The sequence below is a fragment of the Stegostoma tigrinum genome, chromosome 2 (assembly GCF_030684315.1).
Source record: "Stegostoma tigrinum isolate sSteTig4 chromosome 2, sSteTig4.hap1, whole genome shotgun sequence".
Classification (NCBI taxonomy): Eukaryota; Metazoa; Chordata; class Chondrichthyes; order Orectolobiformes; family Stegostomatidae; genus Stegostoma; species Stegostoma tigrinum.
This window is the reverse complement of record NC_081355.1, coordinates 82,915,044-82,936,716: the sequence shown is the minus strand read 5'-3', so window position 1 is coordinate 82,936,716 and position 21,673 is coordinate 82,915,044. Positions and strand designations below refer to the sequence as shown.

At 40.6% G+C, this 21,673-nt stretch overlaps 1 protein-coding gene across 13 annotated transcripts in view; it reads right to left on the bottom strand.

Moving 5' to 3' along the window:
* The window catches only part of LOC125464760 (cytoplasmic dynein 1 intermediate chain 1), a 272,641-nt gene that overhangs the window by 137,707 nt on the left and 113,261 nt on the right, over positions 1-21,673 (bottom strand). For all 13 annotated transcript variants that reach the window (XM_048557615.1, XM_048557596.1, XM_059655073.1 and 10 more), the window contains one exon: positions 4,176-4,262. In XM_048557615.1, the coding sequence (XP_048413572.1) occupies positions 4,176-4,262 (87 nt within the window). The remainder of the gene's footprint in view (positions 1-4,175; positions 4,263-21,673) is intronic.

The window sequence follows — 21,673 nt, the reverse complement described above, 5'->3', positions numbered from 1 at the left end:
AGACAGCCAGCTGCTTCTTTCATTATAAAGAAGACAAAATGAGGTGTACAAATTTGTAAAAGCTGCAAGAGTGGCAGGAAGAAAATCCTTTCCTCATGCAGCACTTAAGGTATAGAGTGAATTGCTTAAGAGTGAGGTTGAGTCAGGCTCAATTAAAACATTTAGAAGGATATTAGATTATTACTTGGAATGGAAAAAAAAGTGAAGAGCTACAAGAACATGGGAGAATGGTACTGTAAATTGCTCATTTGAAGAGTCAGTGGCAGGTATAATTGCTGAATGGCCACCTCCTGCACCATAACAATTTTACGGTATTGTGAGGCAGCAGTAGATAAATACAAAAATCAACTTGAGCAATACGTTGCAAATACATTGTTAATACCATCATAGAGTGTAGACAATGCCCCCTCCTGTCAAAAGGTGTAACTGGTGTCATAAAAGAGATGGGAATATCACATTTGCGACCATTTTTTGCAACATCTTAGCAGTAACACAAAAGTAACATATCTTTTGGAGATGATTCTGATGCATAAAGCTAATCCAAAACCACGACAAAGGGAATTTGAGGTTTAACATGAAAATACTTCAGTTCTTCTCCATCTAACCTTGGGATCACTTTTTGTAAGCATATTTCTACTTAGAGTCAGAGTCATACAGCACAGAAACAGACTCTGATCCAATATCAGTCCATGTACTGTAATCTATGTTCTAATTTTACGTTTAAAAATAATAATAAATAATTTTAAAGTTTAAGCAAAGTTTTCCTGAAATGGTGAATGCTGAACATGTTGTCCTCGAGATCAACACACAGTCTTCATGATACCAATACTGAGAGCCTATGCATATTAATGTTCAGACGTGCAGAAATCATTGCAAGAGTAGACAGTTTTGGATGATTAAATAAAAGCAGCTTTCACAATGAATGAGATTCACCAGAAGACGGGAATATTATGATTTCAGGCTATCTGATACTCAAAACACTAACATCTCCTAGATTCCAACAATTAGAAAATATCTTTCTTTTTAAACAAGGTCTTAGATTTAAAAAGATAAAGTACGGCCAAGTTATTCCAACATGGGGACTGGCCTCTGACTCAACTTACACAATTGATGTACTTTGGGACTGTGGAGGAAATTCCACACCAGAACATTTGTTGTGCTTGCATGGGAAATTTAAACCTCCAGTTTTCAGATTTAGTCTGCCTGGATCCACACAGCATTGGGCTTTCTGTCCTTTCTCATACAGATTTACTCTGTTTTTCCTCGTAGCTCTAAAGGAGCAAAACTTTAATTAAGTTAGCTAGAGTTCAAAGCACTTCAACAGCCACAGATATGTTCAGCCCGTGCCTTTTACATTCTTCCCTCCTGGCCCCACATGACATACAGTGCTTGCATCTCCTCTCAGTCTTTGAGTTTTCACCCACAAGCTGCGCTCCACCATAATTACTGCCAGGCTTCACTCATCCCAACATCCTTCACCATGGACAGTTCTTGTGCACCAATCACTTCCCTGCTCATCACCATAACCACTCAAGGGAGTATTCACCCATCTCAAATCACTGTTCACTCCTTTCCACACCTGCACTCACTAAACCCCTTCTAAAATTACTGGTCCAGTCCAGTCAATGACAGGAACGTAAGTATTGTTGGTGCATTTCTGCTGGGTCAGGGAGCAAGGATAACATTGTCAAAAATGAAGATAGTGGGGTGGTTACAGGAGTGTGCTGAGAGTTTGACCTGAAAACATTTAGGGGTTCAGAGGATGCTTTACCATGAAGCAAAGAACTGTGGATAATTATTCATGGCACCTATTATTTTTTTAAAAATTCCTACTGTGAAATGGAGTTGAAAAATCACAATTAACACAAGCTTTCGACATTACCTTAGAAAAAGGCAACCCTGCCACAAAATGTGAGCACAATTGACTACCCCCAACCTCAACCCAGTTACAGAAGAACAGTAGTATTTCAGGTACATTCAGTGTTTTTGAAAGCGAGAAATCAGAGTCTTGATCAAAACGAGTTCAGTTTTACCACAAAAAAGTAGGAGCAGAGAGGCAAAGCAATCAGATTTCGTACAGTACAGAAGGAGGCCATACAACCCATTATATGTCTGTACTGGCTTCTGAAAGAGTTAGTCCCACTCTCCATAGCCCTCTAATTTCATCACTTTCAAATATATATCCAGCTCTCATTTGAAACCTCCTATGGAATCTGTCACCACCACTCTCCCAGGCGGGTGCATTCCCAATCCTAACAACTGTCAGAGTAAAGAAGTTTCTCTTCATCTCGCTCCTAGCTCTCATTAACAATCTTGAAATTGTGATCCCTAATTAGCGACATGCCAACTTGTGGAAACAGAATATCCCTCATGTTGTCAAAAATGAACATTATTTTGGACAACTCAATAAGGTCACCTCAATCTTCTCTGCTAAGGAGACAGAGCCCAATCTCCCTAATTTTTTTTATATCTAAAATCCCTCACTCCTGGTATCATTCTAGCAAATCTGCTTTGCACTCTCTCCAGGCCTTTAACATCCTTCCTTCAAGAAAGTGACCAGAACTGAAAGTAATTCTCCAAATGTGGTCTGACCAATGGCTTACAGAGGTGTAGCATCACTTCCTTGCGTTTCTACTCGATGCCTCTATTTATAAGTTTAAAGGATCTTATAAACTTTTTTAACAACTGTTTCAACCTCCCTGGTCGCCTTGAGAGAATTATGTACTTAAACAACAAGATCTCTCTGCTTCTGCACTCCACTTAAAGTTGCACCATTGACCCTGTCTTGTCTTAATCATGTTTCTTCTACCTCACATTTCTGGCTAAGACTGATGGCTAGGATCGACTGAGGAAGGCAAAACCATTTTGAAATGTATTAAATGTGATTCAAACACTACACCACAGACAAAATATACTGCAATGAAATGTCTTTTGAAGTGGTAAATAATTGGTTGCTATATGTGAATATTCTGAGAAAACATATACACATTAAAAACTTTCAATGACTTTACCCATACCACTCAGTGGACAAGTCCCACAGACCCAAAAGCTCTCACCTCCTTAAGTGGGATAGCCTTTATTTTTAAACTGTTTTCCTTAATCCTGATCTTATCCACAAGTAGAAACAATGTCCCAGCATCTGCCCTGTCATGTCCTCTCAGGACATTATGTTTCAATAAGATCACCTATCATTTTTCTAAACTCCTGTGGATACAGGTACACACTTTTCTCATGAGACAATCCTCTTCCAAGGAATCAATCAAGTGAACCTGTTCTAAACTGCTCTCTTTATAAATGCTCTAAACATTTATATCTCTTCTTAAATAGGATAATCAAAATAGTGCACAGAACCCAAGATGTGGACTCACCAATATCCTGCACAACTGTAGAAAAACATGCTTACTTTTATGTTCCATTTCCTTTGTAATAAATAACATTCAATTTACCTTCTAAATCACGTGCTGTACCTTTATACTAATATTTCTGATTCATTTAATCAGGGTGCCCAGATCTGAATTTCAGAGTTTTGCAACTTTTATAGATTTCTTTTAACATGCTTGTTTTCTATTATTCATGCCTAACTAGATTAATTTACATATATCCCGACAGCTAACTTTTTACCCATTCACTTAATCTCCCTTTACAAAGCCATGTCATTACCTCTACTTACAAAGACACATACAAAAGTATCAATAGCAAGCATACATTTGGTCCCTCCATTCAAGTTATTGATATGAAACTTAAGTGTGTGACTACTTACTGAGAACATTTCAAAACAAGCATTCAAACTTAAAAGGTGGCAAGATTAAAATACAATTTTCTTCAGTACATATTTCAAGCATATAAAACTGTCAATATTGCTCACATTACTCATTCAACAACACTGTTAACATAAGCCCTTTCAACTCAAGAATTGCAATGATTTATGAAATTTCAGTGATAACTGCCTAGCAAGCTCTGACTTGAAAGGCTGAAGGTTAAAAACATTAAACAGAAACCATGTTACCCAATGATTAACCCATCATCGGCAGTTTAACCCCAAAATCAATTCCTGAACTTCTGACTGCAGCTTTTTGTTTTGCAATTATTTCAATGTTGCATGATATGGCATACAAAACACAAATCTACACAATTCAAATGGATTTCACAAAAATGAAAGCATTGTAATTAACTACCTTCTTTAGTTTCAGTTTTCTGATCTTGGTTTTCCACCTCAGATTCAGCTCCTAGATTCAGTTCAGGAATCTCGTCTTCTTCATCTTCTGCAGGAAAGGAAGTGAGAAAGAATCCCAATTAGGTCTGCTTGTGTATTGTCAAATTTTCTCCTATTTTATAACTGGAAATCAGAGCCAGCACATCATAACATAGCAGAATGTGAAGGTCCCTCACTCAAAGCTTGCCAACTGAAACATAAGCGAAGAAGCATTAACTCCAGAACACGAGCCCAAAAGTGAGTGTAGAATTAACATACATCCCATTTTAGCAAATGTTAATATGAACTTAGTTACAAGGAATGCAGTATGTTATAAAAATAGAATCCAATTTGCATTTGGTTGACTGGATGAGGTCTGGAGTCAGATGAAAAGGGCGGCACAGTGGCTCAGTGGTTAGCACTGTTGCCTCACAGGTCCAGAAACCTGGTTCAATTCCACTTTGGGGTACTGCTGTGTGGAGTTTGCACATTCTCCCCATGTCTGCACGGGTTTCCTCCAGGTGCTCCAGTTTATTCCCACAGTCCAAAGATCTTCAGTCTAGGTGAATTGGCCATGCTAAATTGGTCATTGTGTTCAGGGATATGTAGATTAGGGCGATGGGTCTGGGTGGGATGCTCTGAAGGTCAGTGTGGACTTGTTGGGCCAAAAGGGTCTGTTTCCACACTGTAGTGATTGTGTGATCTACGATGATGATAACAATGAACTAGATTCCATTTATAATCTTTCTGAATAATTAAAAAAGATGTAATTATTGCAGCAACTAGCAAAAACGAAACTTCAACTACCACAATGCACGCTACTAACTCATTTTTAGAGTCATAGAAATGTACAGCATGGAAACAGACCTTTTGGTCCAATTCGATCAGATACCCTAGACAAATCCAGTTCCACTTTCCAGCATTTGGCCTATATCCCCTCTAAACCCTTCCTATTCATACTCCCCATCCAAACACCTATTGAATGCTATAGTTGTCCCAGCTTCCACCACTTCCTCTGGCAGCTCATTGCATACATGCACCACCCTTTCCTTGAAAAAGTTGCCCCATTAGGTCCCTTATAAATCTTTCCCCTCTCACCTAAAACTTATGTCCTCTAGTTTGTGACACTGCCACCCCAGGGAAAATACCTTGTCTATTTACCCTATTCATGCCCCTCATGACTTTATGACCATCCATAAAGACCACCGTTCAGACTCCAATGCTCCAGATAAAACAACCCCATTCAGTATCTCCCAATAGCTCAAATCCTCCAACTCTGGAAACATCCTTGTAATTCTGTTCTGAACGCTTTCAAGTTTTAATTTATCTTAATTACCCATGATGCATGATATGGTGACGAGCAATCTTGGAATTCTGCGGGGTGATTTACAGTATTCACACTTTCATGGCCTTAAACAGTTTTTTAAAAAGGGGCCAAAACATTGAGCTGTAATAGTCACAGTTGTCAGTAAGTCAGGTGACCTACGTACATACACAGGCTGGCCACAAAATTGGTGTGGGTTAGCTTAAACAGCCAGTTGACTGACTGTGGTCTCAGGTTAAACCTTTACATGACAAGGATGCTCAAAGGACTCTAAATTGTATAGGCTTCAACCTTTCTTTGTTCCGGACACTAGCTCCCTTTTACCTTTGTACCTGTGCAAATGCTGACGTGACTGCATGAAGGACATATGCTTGGCATGATCTATTATTTTTCTCAAGCTTAGTTCTTCCCCACAAAACCTTGAAAGTGGCTCATTACTACACATAGTAACAGTTAACAATGTTTTAACTGGACTGAAAAGGTATGGCCTTGTGCAAAAACACCCAACTGATATTGCAACCACCTAAAAATGTTGAAGAGAGGGAGATCAGTTTATCCCTTCTCACCTGGCTATAACATCCTGTAGTGGTAAACAAAATTCTCAATCAAAATTATTTCTTGAAACGGTGTCTTTTTCCAGCACTAGAAATAGCAATTGCTGGTCATTGAAACAGCTACTGAAACTTGTTTAAATGCTGTCTGTGATCTGCTCTTCTGGACACCATATTTATGTGGCTAGTCCAACAATTTCTAGTCAACAGTAAACTCCACTAACAAAGTCCTGGGGGTGTTACAGTAGCAAGCTATTTGGGAAATAATAAAAATCAAGATACACTAAATATCGGAAATCTAAAACAAACAATTGGAAATAGCCAGCAACTAGTCAGCATTCGTAAACAGAAAAATGTTTACCTTTTCATGACCAGTTGTCAGAACTAGAAAACTTTTATAGCTTTAATAAGTTTCAAACGAGAGCCAAGATATTAGTGAACAAATGCAGTACCCAGGAGAGATGAATACACATGGTGCTATACTGGGGCCCACTTTTTCATGGTGATTGTGATTGACAGCACTATACCAGCTCAGCAACCAAAGCTAAGTACTCAAGATAATGGGAACTGCAGATGCTGGAGAATCCAAGATAACAAAGTGTGGAGCTGGATGAACACAGCAGGCCAAGCAGCATCTCAGGAGCACAAAAGCTGACGTTTCGGGCCTAGACCCTTCATCAGAGAAGGGGGATGGGGTGAGGGTTCTCCCTGTACTCCCCGTATTTGAGACACACAGAATCTGCAACATTCTCCTCCAGTCACAATCGGAAGTATTATGAATAGGATGAAATTAATCATTCTTTTTTCACATCTCAGTGAGTCTATATGGGGCAGAACCAGCCTGTGATTAGTGCAGTAACTTTGAAGGCAACTGGTTGCATTGACCAGACTTTAGGGATTGACGAGCACAGCTCTGAGAATCAAACGTTGGCCAGTGTGAATCTGGAGTGGGAGGTTCTGCTGCCTATTATGGTGGAGGCTGCAGAGGGGGAAGGGCAGGATGGGGGGTGCTGTAAGGTGGCAGGTGGAAAAGGAGGAGTTGATCACATAGCAAGGGCGGGGCGGGGTGGGGAGAAAGAAGGAGGCTGCACATTGTGGTGGGGAGAGAAAAGGAAATGGAACATCCAACTACCTATGTAATCTTAAAATCACTGACTTAATTCATTCCTTTCGAATGATTGAGGAATATCTCATTGAAGCTCACTTAAGATCAAGATCTACTATTTGGAGTGAAATATAGCAGTTACTATTGTGATCAACATGGCCAATTGGTAAGTTGAAATCTACGATCGTGATCAGAGATGTCATAAATAGGACAGTGATTGCCTGGATAAAACATTCCGACTTTGTGTACGTGTAATGGAAATGTACTAGCTATGATCTGGCTAGCCTGTAGAACGTGTTTAGGGTAATGGGTTAAAGTGCCTATCACAGTTATTTTAAATAAAAACTTTTATTTCCAAATTATGTCTGTTTTCTTATGATGATGAACGTTGTGGTTTAAAGTTTAATTGAGGATTAATAACTAAGCACCTATTACTCCATTCTTCATCTGTATGAGTCCAAAAATCCCAGATGTAAATTCAAATACAGGTGGCATTTTTACCATGTAACTCCATCACCTAATAAATAAGTGGTGAGTGTGGGGGAAAAAAAAAGAGAACTCTGAAAATAAAAGTAGCGATCTCCAAACATAATAAAGCAGCCCTTGAGAAGATCAAGAGGCACTCTCCAAATAAAATTTTGACAGGTTCAAAGCATGAAGCACTGGTTGCATAATATGGACAACCAAGTGTATGCAATTGTCTGACAAAACTAAATTGTAAAATACATCATACTGAAAACGAAATGTTTGATAGGTTTTATAAATAGAAGCATAGAGTTCAAAAGTACAGTTTTGCTGAACCCGTAAAAAATGGTCCAATACTATCATGACTACGCTTTCTAATTCTAGGCGTCAGAAGAATGTGAAGTCTTTGTACAGGTTGATTTATGAACTCTCAAATAGCATGTGGGAATTTGATAGCAGTAAGAAATTATGAAGCATTGAGAAAGAATAAATAAAAACTGTTCCAAATTGCTAAAGGATTGACAATCAGTTGACTTCCAATTTAACTTCATTTAAATTGGCTGGTACAAGAACCAGGGGCAAGAGAAGGAAAGACGTCTAACAAAAAAAAATCATTATGAATTGAAATTCACTTCCGGCCTGATACAGGTGGATGCAGATTCAAATTAGTGTTCTAACGGAAATTGGATAGATACTTGGAATACAAAGAAATAGGTAAGGCAAGGAGAAGGTTAGTTACTGCAAGACCTGACTGGATATCTCTTTGAAAGAACTGGCACTGGCTTAATGGGCTGAGTGGCCTCTTTCTGTGCTGCACTATTCTTTTGGACCTAAAATGCATCACTTGACAGTGGCTTTTGGGGGTTAATGGGGGCAGGACTAGGGGAGTTGGGACAAGAGAAACAACAGGGTCTATGATCCCACTCCATGCCCTAGGCACATGAGGACTTTGTGGGCAGCAGATAATGATGATGATGTACTGTGGAAGACACGAGTGACTTATAACGATGAAATTGATATAATGCAAGCCTAAAGGCAGTGCCATAAGACAAATGGATAAATAAAACATGGATCGAGACAAGATTTAAACATCAAAATTACCAGCATCTCTTGTTCAAAACAAAAAAAAATGGGAGAATTGATAGACACAAACAACCTGTACTAGTAGTGCAGGAGTCCAAGTTAAAGGAATGTAAATGGACCAGGTTAACACACAGACGGTCCACAGACTCATTGAATGTTTGCAGGGCTGAATGGCAAAATTTCATAATACAAAGTATATTTTTAACATAATCCAACTGCAAAATTAATACTGTTGTTTAAAAATAATAATATTTCACCAAAACAAAACAAAATTTTCTGGAATGCACAAATTTGGGATTTTTCAACTTCTCATTCACATAAATCTAACATTGTACATGTAACAAATTGGTAGTACTTCCTGAACTATAAATAGCGATACAAAAAGAAAGACAATTTTATTTTAATCACCATGAAATTGAAATAGCAATTTTAACAATGTTGCGTAGCAGCTCACAGTTTAAAACAAATTGGTAAATGTACATTGCATTGCTGTGTCTCTAAATGAAAAGTTTGAAGGCTATGCAAACATCAGCCTGAAGAGCTTTGTGAACCTGGTCACCTATCACCCAGCAACTCATTTTCTATGCAGTTCTCACCAGCTTCACTAATCAACTTGCTTCTGGGCAAAATACTTTGCTGAACTAAAAGGTTAATGACTTTGGGATAGAGAGTTTTAACATAGCATTACAGCAACCAAAGATGAGGTCAGAAACAAATGCAAATGCAGATGACTTGGAAATATTAATACAACCCACTCAAAATACCACAATCTTATATCAGAGGAAAACAAAAACAGGAAACCATGTTTCATGCAGATGTTTTAGGCCTCTTTGTTGATTCCTAAGATTGGTACAATTCTGTGCACTCCTCAGCTATCAAAAACCAAATTAAATTTTTCACCTGAAGATCAGATAGATATTTGACAATTATGTTTTTGAAAAGGTTAACAAATGTTAATTACATTGCAAGCTGTTCACTATAAAATTAAGGGCCTGCAATTTTCTGGCATACTCATTATCTGAACTTTTCAGCTTCCTGTTCACATCAATCGAATTCTACACTGTAATTTGCTGAAACATAGATACATTTAGTGTGATTAGATCGATAATGAATTGACAACTTTGTGAAAGGCACAGTCAATGCATTTATACATTACAAATCATTGAGTTATAGAGTAATCCAGAGCAGACTGGTCCAAATCATCAGCGCCAACTCGACATCCCAATCTGACCTAGTCTCATTTGCCAGCATTTGGCCTATATCCCTCTAAACCCTTCCTAATCATATACCCATCCACTTGCCTTTTAATTATTGTAAATGTACCCTTCTCCACCACTTCCTCCGACAGCTTGTTCCATACACACACCACCAGCTGTGCGAAAACGATACCCCTCAGGTCCTTTTTAAACCTTTCCCCTCTCACCTTAAACCGATGCCCTTTAATTTTGGACTAACCCAACTTAGGGAAAAGATCATTGCTATTCACCCTATCCATGCCCATCATGATTTTATAAACCTGTATAAAAGGTCACTCCTCAGCCTCTAACACTTGAGGGGAAGAAAAGCCCCTGCCTATTCAGTCTGTCTGTATAGCTCAAAACTTCCAACCTGGCAACTTCCTCGTAAATAATTTCTGCATCCTCTCAAGTTTAATAGCATCTTTTCTATAGGAGGACAACTGGAATTATATGTAGAATTCTGAAAGTGGTCTAACCAACGTCATTTACAGCCACAACAGGACATACCCAACTCCTGTACTCAATATCCTGACCAATGAAGGCAAGGATGCTATGCTTTTCTCACCACCCTCTCGAGCTTGAACTCCACTGTCAAGGAGATAGTGGAGGAGTGTGCGAGAAGTGCAGCAGCAGAGTGTCACAGCACAGTCTGTGCTGTAGGTCAACTTGAGTGGGTTCGTGATCTGTCATCCTTTCTGGATCTTCTCTGCTTTCTTGCATCTCTGGAGAAACTTGACATCTGTGTTGATATACGCAATCTTCCTGGAGGTCCACATCATGGCTACCTTCGACACCAACTGTCAGCTGAAAGTGGAGAGCAAGTGCTGGTGTTGGACTGTTATAAACTTATATAAATGATGAAAAGCAATGGACTCAGCACTGATCTTTGTTGCACACCAGTGGTTACAGGCCTCCAGTCTGAAAAGCACAACCAGCCTCTGTCTCCCACTTCCAAGCTAATTTTAGATCCAATTGTCTAGCTACCCTTGGATTCCATGTGATCCAACATTAATAACCAGACAACTGTATGGAACCTTGAGACAAGGAGAAAATGCTTCACCCAGTCAACAGAGAGTTTGTGGAATTCACCAACACAAAGGAGTTGAGGTCAAAATGTTGTGTTTTCAGTAAGGAGGTACATACAGCTTTTGTGACTAAAGGGAGTGAGTGTACTTCAAAAAGTACTTAATTAGCAATAAACCATTCTGACATTTGGTGATCATGAGAAGTCTGTGTGAATGCAGTATACAAGTGATTTTCTTGTTCAGCCCCACAACAACCATATGACATTATAAATTCCACATGTCAAATTTAGCACTGGCACCAGGAGATAAATGAACAGCAACTTCAAAAATCAACCTCAAAAAGTCAACTACAGTTTTGAAAGATCTAGAAAGCTAAGATAAAAATGAAATCTCTCATGATATATCATCTAATCGGAAACATCTTCCTGATGTTCCGTGCAGGATCCGCAGTTGCAGTATTACAGAAAATCAACACATTTAATCCACAATGATGATAGTCACAGGCTACTTAAATGGAATTTCAGCAACACAGGATTCCTGTTAAAGGTTCCTTGATTCTGGCTTGCCAGAATGCATCGGCAAGATGATAGATCCTATACTTGGCTGTCGGGGACATGTCTTATTTCTTGGATGAATGTCCTGTAAAAGAGAACATCTGTCATATGGTGACTGAAGGACCTCACAGCTCCTCAGCAGACACCAGCAATCTGCAGAGCCTAACTGAAAAGAAACAGACCCACAAAAATTGTAAACCATTATAAACAGTCACGGCCTGTGATGAGACCCAACAAAAAAAATTAACATTTTCCTGGAGCATTTCAATAGCAACTAATTTAATCCTTGCTGAGGCACATATCTGCTCCATAGATACTCCTTTGGAAAACATCTGTTCCCTGCACATTGCATTGGCAGCAGTTTGGCAATCTGTTCAGTCTCTGGCCATGTTGCCTCAAGTGATGTGCTTACACCTTCTGCTCCTCCTCCAGGTCATCTATCATCAGGAAAAGGGGCAATTTCCAGTTTTACTTTTAGAGGGTTTGGGGCAAGCAATAATGCGATTAGATGCTAACATGTTCTACATAGCAGAGCTGACAAGAAAGAACAGTCAAAAGTCAGTGTTTTGGATAAACTATGCTTAGTACAATACAGGCCTACTGAGCTGAGGCTCCAGAATATTAATGGGCCTTCTGCCTCCAAGGCAGATAATCATGTTCTAGCCATAAAGCACAACAGCAGGTCAGTGAGATCATTACTTTTCAGTGTATGTGGTATAAGTAGCTGTGTATAAATAATGATACAATTAGCAATCCCCATCAGATTTATTGGCAGCTGAGCAGAGAACAGATTTTAGTCTAATTTGATAAAGCTAACAGTGAAATGAAGAAAGTGTGTCAAATACTAAAATTAGGGGCTTTTTTATAATTTGGAATGTATTTGCAATATTCAGGATAAAATATTATTTGTTAAATTCATGGATGTATTTACTTGTGAAAGAAAAGCACAAATAAAGTCTGAAGGATTTAAATATTAACAGCATGACCTTAAAACTCATGACAATTCTCTTTCAAATTTAGCATAGAAAATTGAATGACAATCAATGTACACCAGTGGTTTCCAACCTTTTCAATATCAAGGCACACTTCAACGAGACAAGGAGAAATCCACAGTGAACTAAGAGATAACAAAGTGTGGAGCTGGATGAACACAGCAGGCCAAGCAGCATCGTAGGCCTAAAACGTCAGCTTTCGTGTTCCTAAGATGCTGCTTGGCCTGCTGTGTTCATCCAACTCCACACTTTATCCTGGATTCTCCAGCATCTGCAGTTCCCATTATCTCTCTCCACAGCAAAATAACTCCACAGAGGTTGGTATCCCATCATTAAGTTACCATTACACATGGAGAGCCCTAGACACTGATCCAGCTGCCTCAGGGCCAGCTCAGAGAGAAGAGGATGCTCTTATCTGTTAGCCAGGGCTCCCTGTTTGGGCCAGATTAACAGCCCCAATCAGGGAACTCATTCTACAAGCTTCACCTGGCTGACCACATTACAGTCACTACACATGGTACACCCACTTTAAGCTGAATTGATTGTTCACAAACATGACATTTACTAGCATTTACTATGGTTATGACCTTACTAGAGTGGTTTACAACATATTGCGTAGAAGCTAAAGAATAATTAAAAGCATTAATGTTGAATTGGTTATTTATTATCATGTGTCATTTATTGTCACGCATCTTCAATGTAAAAATACAGTGAAAAGTGTGTATATTCACCACACATATGTGGCTCTATTCACCTTAACTTAGAATAAGATGAAATAAAGATAACTTAAGTAAGTCCACTTTGCACTGCTGCAGTCTTGCTCCAATCTTTCTAGCCCACGCCATGCCTCTGCCAGAGTCCCACTCTGGGCTGCCTCACTGACCCAGTCTCACTGGCTCACTCTTGATTTGCTGCTGTCACTCCAGTCCATGCTCAATCTGCCATTACTGCAGGACACAACCCGTGCATTCAGCTTTAGGCACGTGGTTCCTGATTGCCACCGGGCTCCTTCGCAACTCCTTCGGTAGATAGTTAAAATGGGTGGATGGGGGGGCTAGAATTACTACAGAGGGAGAGGGAAGATGGGGGGGGGGAAAAAAAGGATGGACAAAAAAAACGAAAGGGAAAGGGAACTGGCCAGCAGAGTGGAGCTCTGAATGGAGCGACTTACCCTACCACATTCTTGCCAGAAAACGTTTCAAATCCACTTGCAAGAACCACACAACCTTTGACTATGAGCACACACATCTTTCAAAATCTGTTTAACTTAACCATTTCTAACTATTCATGAACCATGGATCTCAGCAAAACATAACATAAATTGCAACTTACTGGGGTTTTGGGAATCCTGGGCCTGCAGGTATGTGCACAGCCTTTTGATTTGGGGAAGAACAGATGAAAGGGTTGCCCTCAAATAGTGTCGATGGATCAAGTGCTCCGTCCCACTGCTCTTCATGTACTCCAGTGTTGATGCTAGCTCACAGGAGGTAATGTTGTCACAAAGACAAACAGGGATGGTTGGATATTCATGTACCTCATCAGGCAAAAAAAACTCTCCAAACAAAACCAAATTGCTGGCAAAACTCAGCAGGTCTGCCGGTATACGTGGGGAGAAAGAGAGTTAACATTTCCGATTTGGTGGCTCTTCAGGTGTGGAATTTCCTGCCCAGTGAGGCAGTTGAGGCTACCTCACTGAATGTTTTTAAGGCAGAGATAAATAGATTGTTGAACAGTAAATGAATGAAGAGTTATGGTGAGCAGTGGGTAAGTGGAGCTAAGTCCACAAAATGATCAGCCATGATCTTACTGAATGGCACAGCAGGCCAGATGGCCTATTCTTCTTTTCTTTTTTTCTTTTATGTCAGCTTTTATGCTGAAACAGATGACAGCGAATGAACAGTGTTCCACATTTGTTGGGGGGGGGGGGGGGGGGAAGTAGAAATTCAACCTTCAATGCATCTTGCCAGGTGCACCTACCACTGACATTGCTAGTGGAAATAGCTCGAGTGAATCCCTTGCCACTGTCTCTTCCCAAAACACCAGATTTGACCAGAAACCTCGAAGTTCATCTATGGTGGTTAAGATCATCTCATTCTTCCTCTTTAGTTTTCAGCTCATTCAGATGGCTGAAAATATCTGAGAGATATGCCAGCTTACCCCACCAGCAATCATCAGAATCTAACTCTTTGTAAGGCAGTTCATACACTGTTGAACATTCTGCTATCTCTGGAGCTCATGAATGCAGTACAGAACTTGCCCTTGCGTAATTTGGTGCATAACAGTTATCTTTGGTGCCCAGCCTCCATTTCTGCACACAAAAGGAACAAATATGATTTCAATAGCTGCGATTTTATGTAATTTACAATTTTCACACCTTGCTCTAATACAAGATAACACAGCTGGAGCTAGAGGAACACTGCAGGCAAGGCAGCATCAGAGGAGCAGAAAAGCTGACGTTTTGGGTCGGGACCCTTCTTCAGAAATGGGGGATGGGAAGGGGGCTCTGAAACAAAGACAGAGGGGGTGGGGGGGGGGGGGGGAAAGGTAGGTGGGATGGTGAGAGGTGAGTGCAGATAGGTAGTGGTGGGGATTGGTCAGTGAGGTGGAAGGAGCGGATAGGTGGTAGAGAAAAGACAGACAGGTCAAAGAGGTGCGATGAGAGGGAGGGTTAGTCATGGGACGAGGCCAGCAGTAGGGAAATTTTGAAGCTAGTAAAGTCCACACTGAGGCCATTGGGCTGTAGGCTCCCAAGGTAGAATATAAGGTGCTGCTCCTCCGGTTTCCGGGTGGTGTCGCTGTGACACTGGAGGCTGCCCTGGATAGACATGTCGTCCAGGGAGTAGGAGGGGGAGTTCAAGTGGTTCGCGGCTGAAAGGTGTTGTCATTTGTCACAAACTGAGTGCAGGTGCTCTACAAAGTGGTGTCTGAGCCTCTGCTTAGTCTCACCAATGTAGAGGAGGCCACATCAGGAACAGCAGATACAATAGACCACATTAGCGGATGTGCAGGTAAACATCTGCCTGATGTGGAAAGCGTTTTTTGGGGCATGGGATGGAGGTTGGGTGGGGGGGGGGGGGGGTAGTGTAGAGGCTGGAGTAGCACCTCCTGTGGTTGCGGGAAATGATGCCGGGGTGGTGTGGATAGTTGGGAATGTGGAACGGACAACAGGGTCGCGGAGAGAGTGGTCCCTCTGGAAGGCAGACAAAGGTGGGGTGGGAAATATATCCTTTGTAGTGGAGTCAGATTGCAGGTGGTGGAAGTGGCAGAGAATGAGATGTTCAAACAGAGGTTAATGGGGTGATACAGGGAGGACAAGGGGGATTCTGTCTTTGTTTTTACTGCGGGGAGGGAGTGTGAGGGCAGAGGTGCGGGAAACATAAGAGATGCGGGTGAGGGTGTTTTTGACCACTGAAAGGGTAAAGTACGAAATACGAAGACGAGGACATCTGGGGTGTTTGGGAGTGGAACGCCTCATCTTGGGAGCAGATGCGGCAGAGGTAGAGGAATTGGGAGTAGGGGATCACATTCTTGCAGGAAGATGAGGAGAGGAGGTGTGGTCTAGGTGGCTGTGGGAATTGAAGGGCTTGAAATAGATATCAGTTGAGGTGGTCACCACAGATGGAGACAGAGGTGTCCAGGAAAGAGAGAGAGGTATCAGAGATGGTCCAGGTGAACTTGAGGTTGGGGTGGAAGGTGTTAGTATAGTTGATGAACTGTTCGAGCTCGACACTGATACACTCATCGATGTAGCGGAGGAAGAGGTGGGTGGAAGAGATGACTCTAACATGACAGCTAACTCTCACTGCATCATTATGACTGAAGAGCTTCATGGTGAAGGATGAAATGGGCGATCTACATGTTAGGGCTTTGTTCTTTCACTTCACTGACTTTCCCCATCATGGGAACAAGGGAAAGCTTCAGAAAATGAAGATGGGTCTAGGCCTGAAACATCAGCCTTCCTGCTCCTCTGATGCTGCTTGGCCTGCTGTGTTCATCCAGCTCTACACCTTGTTTGCTCAGATTCTCCAGCATCAGCAGTTCCTACTATCGCTGCTCTCAAGACTTTTGCAGCACACAACTCACCTTGCTTCAGCATGCTGGTTGGAAATCTTTGATACACACACATATCATGGCAACCAAAAACAGAAAAGGCCACTGGGTAATTGGTTTTACTGTTCACCCCATCACCAACCCTCTCCAAGACCGGACTGAGAGCTAGAAAAGTTCAGCCCAAGGTTTTTGAAACTAGTCATCGGTTTTCACAGTTTTCTATGTTGACATGCAGGTTTTAACTTTTATTGACATTATGTTGCACAATTATGGCCAAATCTTGACAGTTAACAATATGCCACACCTTTCGTAAATGACTTTAATTTTTGGTGAGGGCTTGGAATATAAATGTTTACAAGTGATTGCTAAATAAAAAGCAGCATTTTAATAAGAATACTATTTACTGCATGTGTACAAGGCTTAGTATAGATTTTTTCAAATAACTCATGCAAACAGCAATTATATGCGAGATATCATTTAGAACATGAGATAGGTCATGTAATGGAATTATGTAATATGCTCTTGCAAAAATTAAAAATAATTTTCTGCTTATGAAAAATTGCAACTCAGAAAGCAAATGGAAGTAAAACATTTTTCTTGTGGGTATAGCTTATTTGGATACACACAGATACCATCATCTTATGTTTTCTTTTAAATGCTAACAATGGAATATTAATATACTTCACAAGGATTAATTAGAATTATTCCAAGATACCATATTTTTGCGGCAAACGAACCTGTGTGCATTGAGTCAGTTTGCTACAGTAGGAAATTCACAGTAACCATCAACAGAATTTCAACGCTTGTAAAAAGTAGCTCAAACAATATCTACGAAAACTTGATCAACTAATTCTTAAACCAGGCAAGAAAAGATGATCATACAGGCAAGAAATGTTACTTCAGTGTTATTGCTGGGTCTGAAAACCGCTACGTCTTCTGACCTTAAAATTAAGTTGCCCAAGGTGAAACCTTTGTCGCATGCTGCAAAAGCTTTAATCATCATCCTTTCCATCCATATAATTGGAACACACAGGACACTTGTCACAACCTACATTTCACAGAACTTGGATCCAAACTGCACAACATGACAGTGGCAAGAGATCTAACAGAACAGTGACAAAGAAAGAACACTAACAGAGTGACAATCGTAGAAGATAGCTGCAATTTTTAAACAAAAAAAAACACTTTCCAACTACCATTTACAAGACACGTATCTAGTGATGTTTTACTAACTGTGTCAATTTCCTTTGGATTTTGGCAGGAGACTTACATATTGAGGCTGTTCTGCTTGCATATAGTTTTTTAATAATAGTCATGATTCACAACCAAGTAATTAGTTATAAATTAATAGGGCCATTATCAAAAGTAAATAGTTAAAAAGTGATTGTTTGGTCCAAAAGGTACATTTTATTCGATTTTCAAAGTGAAATAAAGATCAAGTGTATTCAGCAATTTTAAAATTAATGACAATTTAATGGGGCAGCTGAGGATACTCAAGAGGAAAACACTTCTTGTTCTATTGCTTTCTCTTAAAAAAAACACAGCAACATTTACATTGTATCAAAAGGAGATCTTTACCCCGATTTCACTTTTATTTATTCTCGTGACATTCCAGTAAAGTTTTACTGCACAAAATATTTTTAAAGCCTCATAGTCTCCATATGTGTAAAGAAACTCAAGAATGCAAAACTCTCCCTAATGGCATTTTAGGTAATGGACTAGCAAAAACAATTAAGGTTAGGATGAACACAATTTAAGATTATAAAAACATACATAATAACAACAAACAAAATTGATCTACAATCTTTTTTCCCTTCATAGCAAATTAAATGGCTTCAAGCAAGCTTGGCATTAAGATCGTATAATACTTGGTACCAATTACTTTAGCAAATTCCACAAGAATTCCAGATTACATAAAAGATTTTACTGTGGTGATACTGCATAAAGAACAGTTGGACATGGGTTGCTGTTCCCAATAAAACAGTGTAATTTCCAAGTTCAGTTGTGCCAGTGGGGTTAAGCTTATCGGAAGGATATTATCAAGCTGGAGAGGCCTCAGAAGAGATTTGCCATGATGTTGCTGGGGATGGAAGGTTTGAGTTATAAGCAAAGGCTGGATAGGCTGGGACATTTTTCACTGGAGCATAGGAGGTCGAGTGGTGACCTGGGAGAAGTTTATAAAATAATGGGAGGTATAGGGAGAGTTGATGGTAGTCGTCTTTTCCCTAAGATGGGGAGTTTCAAGACAAGGGGACATTTTTAAAGTGAGAGGAAGGAGATTTTAAAAAGACATCACAGGCAAATTCTTTCTTTTACACAGAGGGTGGTTCGCGTGTGGAATGAACTTCCTGAGGAAGTGGCAGATGCGGGTACAATTACAACTACAACTACAATGTTAAAAAGCCATTTGAACAGATATATGAATAGGAAAGGTATGGAGGGATATGGGCCAGGAGCAAGCAGGTGGACTAGAATAGTTTGGGATTATGTTCAGCATGGACTGGCAGGAACGAAGGGTCTGTTTCTGTGCTGTGAGACTCTACAAGTCCCACGGAATCACAGAATTACGAGCGTAGTAAAGGCATTTCAGTCCATCCTGTCCGCATTGCTCTCTGCATGAGAAATTCACTTCATACCATTCTCCTTACACTGTTACTCTTCAAATAACAGTTCAACTCACTTTTGAAGCATCAATTAAATCGGTCTCTATGAAAAGCTCAAAGTACATTCCAGACCCTATCTGTATGCTGTATAAGAAAGCTACATTTCCCCAACATCATTTCTGTTTCTTTCCATAATTATTTTAAATCAGTACCCTCTTGTTTTCAACCCTTTCATGAGTGGCAAAAATGTATCTCCCTACACAGTTTTTAAAAAAAAAACAAAACCACCTCACCGGCATGATTTTCAGTACCTTCATTAGATTCCATCTCTGGTTTCTCTTCTCCAAGAGAAAACTTTTCCAATCTATCTGCAAAACTGAAATTTTGCATCCCTGAAACCATATTCATGAAAATCTCTCTTCTGCACTCCCTCAAAAGCCTTCATATCCTATCTAAAAAGTGTCCCACCATACCTGATACAATTGCTGAAACCAATCTAACGTCTTATACAAGACACTAGTGTAGCAGTCTCCTGGTCCAGCGCAGCGGACTCTCGGCCCAACATGGTCTTCTAGTCCCAAGATGATTCCTCAAAGTGTGGTGCCACAATGGTTAAGCACATAAGACTGCAATGCTTGAGCTTTCAGCTTCATTTCTTTATTTTCTACTTAAAACTAACATGGCCTGCAAAATACGTAATGTTTAACCTTATTTCATATTCTTTACACGATTCTACTACTGTAATGTTTAACTTTTAACTCTGTTCTGTCTTTCTACCTTGTTCTTAAGATTCTGTACCTCGACACTCGTACCCAAGATGGTGTCTTGTATAGTGACGTTGTGCACTTTTCACTGTACTCCTGTACTTGTGTACTTGAGTACACATGACAATAAAATCCAATCAAATTCAACATAACCTCCTTATTTTTGTACTCTCTGTCCCCATTAAGGCCCAGGATACTGTATGCTTTATTTGTTGCTCTCTCAACCTACTGTGCCACCTTCCATGACACACATAAACCTGTCTGCCCAAGTCAACAACTTATCCATGTCCTTTCAGAGTTTTACAGTGTCTACCTCAGAGTTTGCAGTGATTCTAAGTTTTGTTTTGACCGCAAAATCCAAGTCATTGATATCTAAAGGGAGAGGCAAGTGCCCCAACACTGGCCCATGAGGAACTTCATTACAAGACTCCCTCCAGCGTAAACAACATCCATTAACTATTTCTCTATTTCCTGCCAGTCAAGCAATTGCACATCCATCTTGCTACTAATCTTTTATTCCATGAGACGTGTAAGATTTACTCACATATTTTTCAGGCAAAACTGTATGAAATGCCTCAGTGATAGTAGGAACTGCAAATGCTGGAGAATCTGAAACAACAAGGTGTACAGCTGGATGAACACAGCAGGCCAAGTAGATTCAGAGGAGCAGGAAGGCTGACATTTCGGGCCTAGGCGCTTCTTCAGAAAAAAGGAGGGGGGTCTAGGCCCGAAATGTCAGCCTTCCAGCTCCTCTGATGCTGCTTGGCCCCACTCCGTTCATCCAGCTCTACACCTTGGTATCCCTGTGTGAAATGCCTTTTGAAAGTTCATGTGGACTACACTGATGACATTCTCTTCACCAAGCACTATCACTTCATGAAAAATTTCAGCAGTTAGTTAAATGCGATTTCCCCTTACAAATACATTTTGGCATTCCTGAATTTACCCACAATTGTCCTCATGGCTATTAATGTTATCCTCAATTATTGTTTCTAGAGGTTTTCCCTCAACCAATGTTCAATTGGTCTTCATCAATTTTTCAGACAAAGGCATAACATTTTCAAGATAATAAAATGTGCGGCTGGATGAACACACCAGGCCCAGCAGCATCTCAGGAGCACAAAAGCTGACGTTTCGGGCCAAGACCCTTCATCAGAGAGGCGGATGGGGTGAGGGTTCTGGAATAAATAGGGAGAGAGGGGGAGGCAGACCAAAGATGGAGAGAAAAGAAGATAGGTGGAGAGGAGAGTATAGGTGGGGAGGTAGGGAGGGGATAGGTCAGTCCAGGGAAGACGGACAGGTCAAGGAGGTGGGATGAGGTTAGTAGGTAGGAGATGGAGGTGCGGCATGGGGTGGGAGGAAGGGATGGGTGAGAGGAAAAACAGGTTAGGGAGGCAGAGACAGGTTGGACTGGTTTTGGGATGCAGTGGGTGGAGGAGAGGAGCTGGGCTGGTTGTGTGGTACAGTGGGGGGGGGAGGGGACAAACTGTCTGGTTTCGGGATGCGGTGGGGGAAGGGGAGATTTTGAAGCTGGTGAAGTCCACATTGATACCATTCGGCTGCAGGGTTTCCAAGCAGAATATATGAGTTGCTGTTCTTGCAACCTTCGGGTGGCATCATTGTGGCACTGCAGGAGGCCCATGATGGACATGTCATCTAAAGAATGGGAGGGGGACTGGAAATGGTTTGCGACTGGGAGGTACAGTTGTTTATTGCGAACCGAGCGG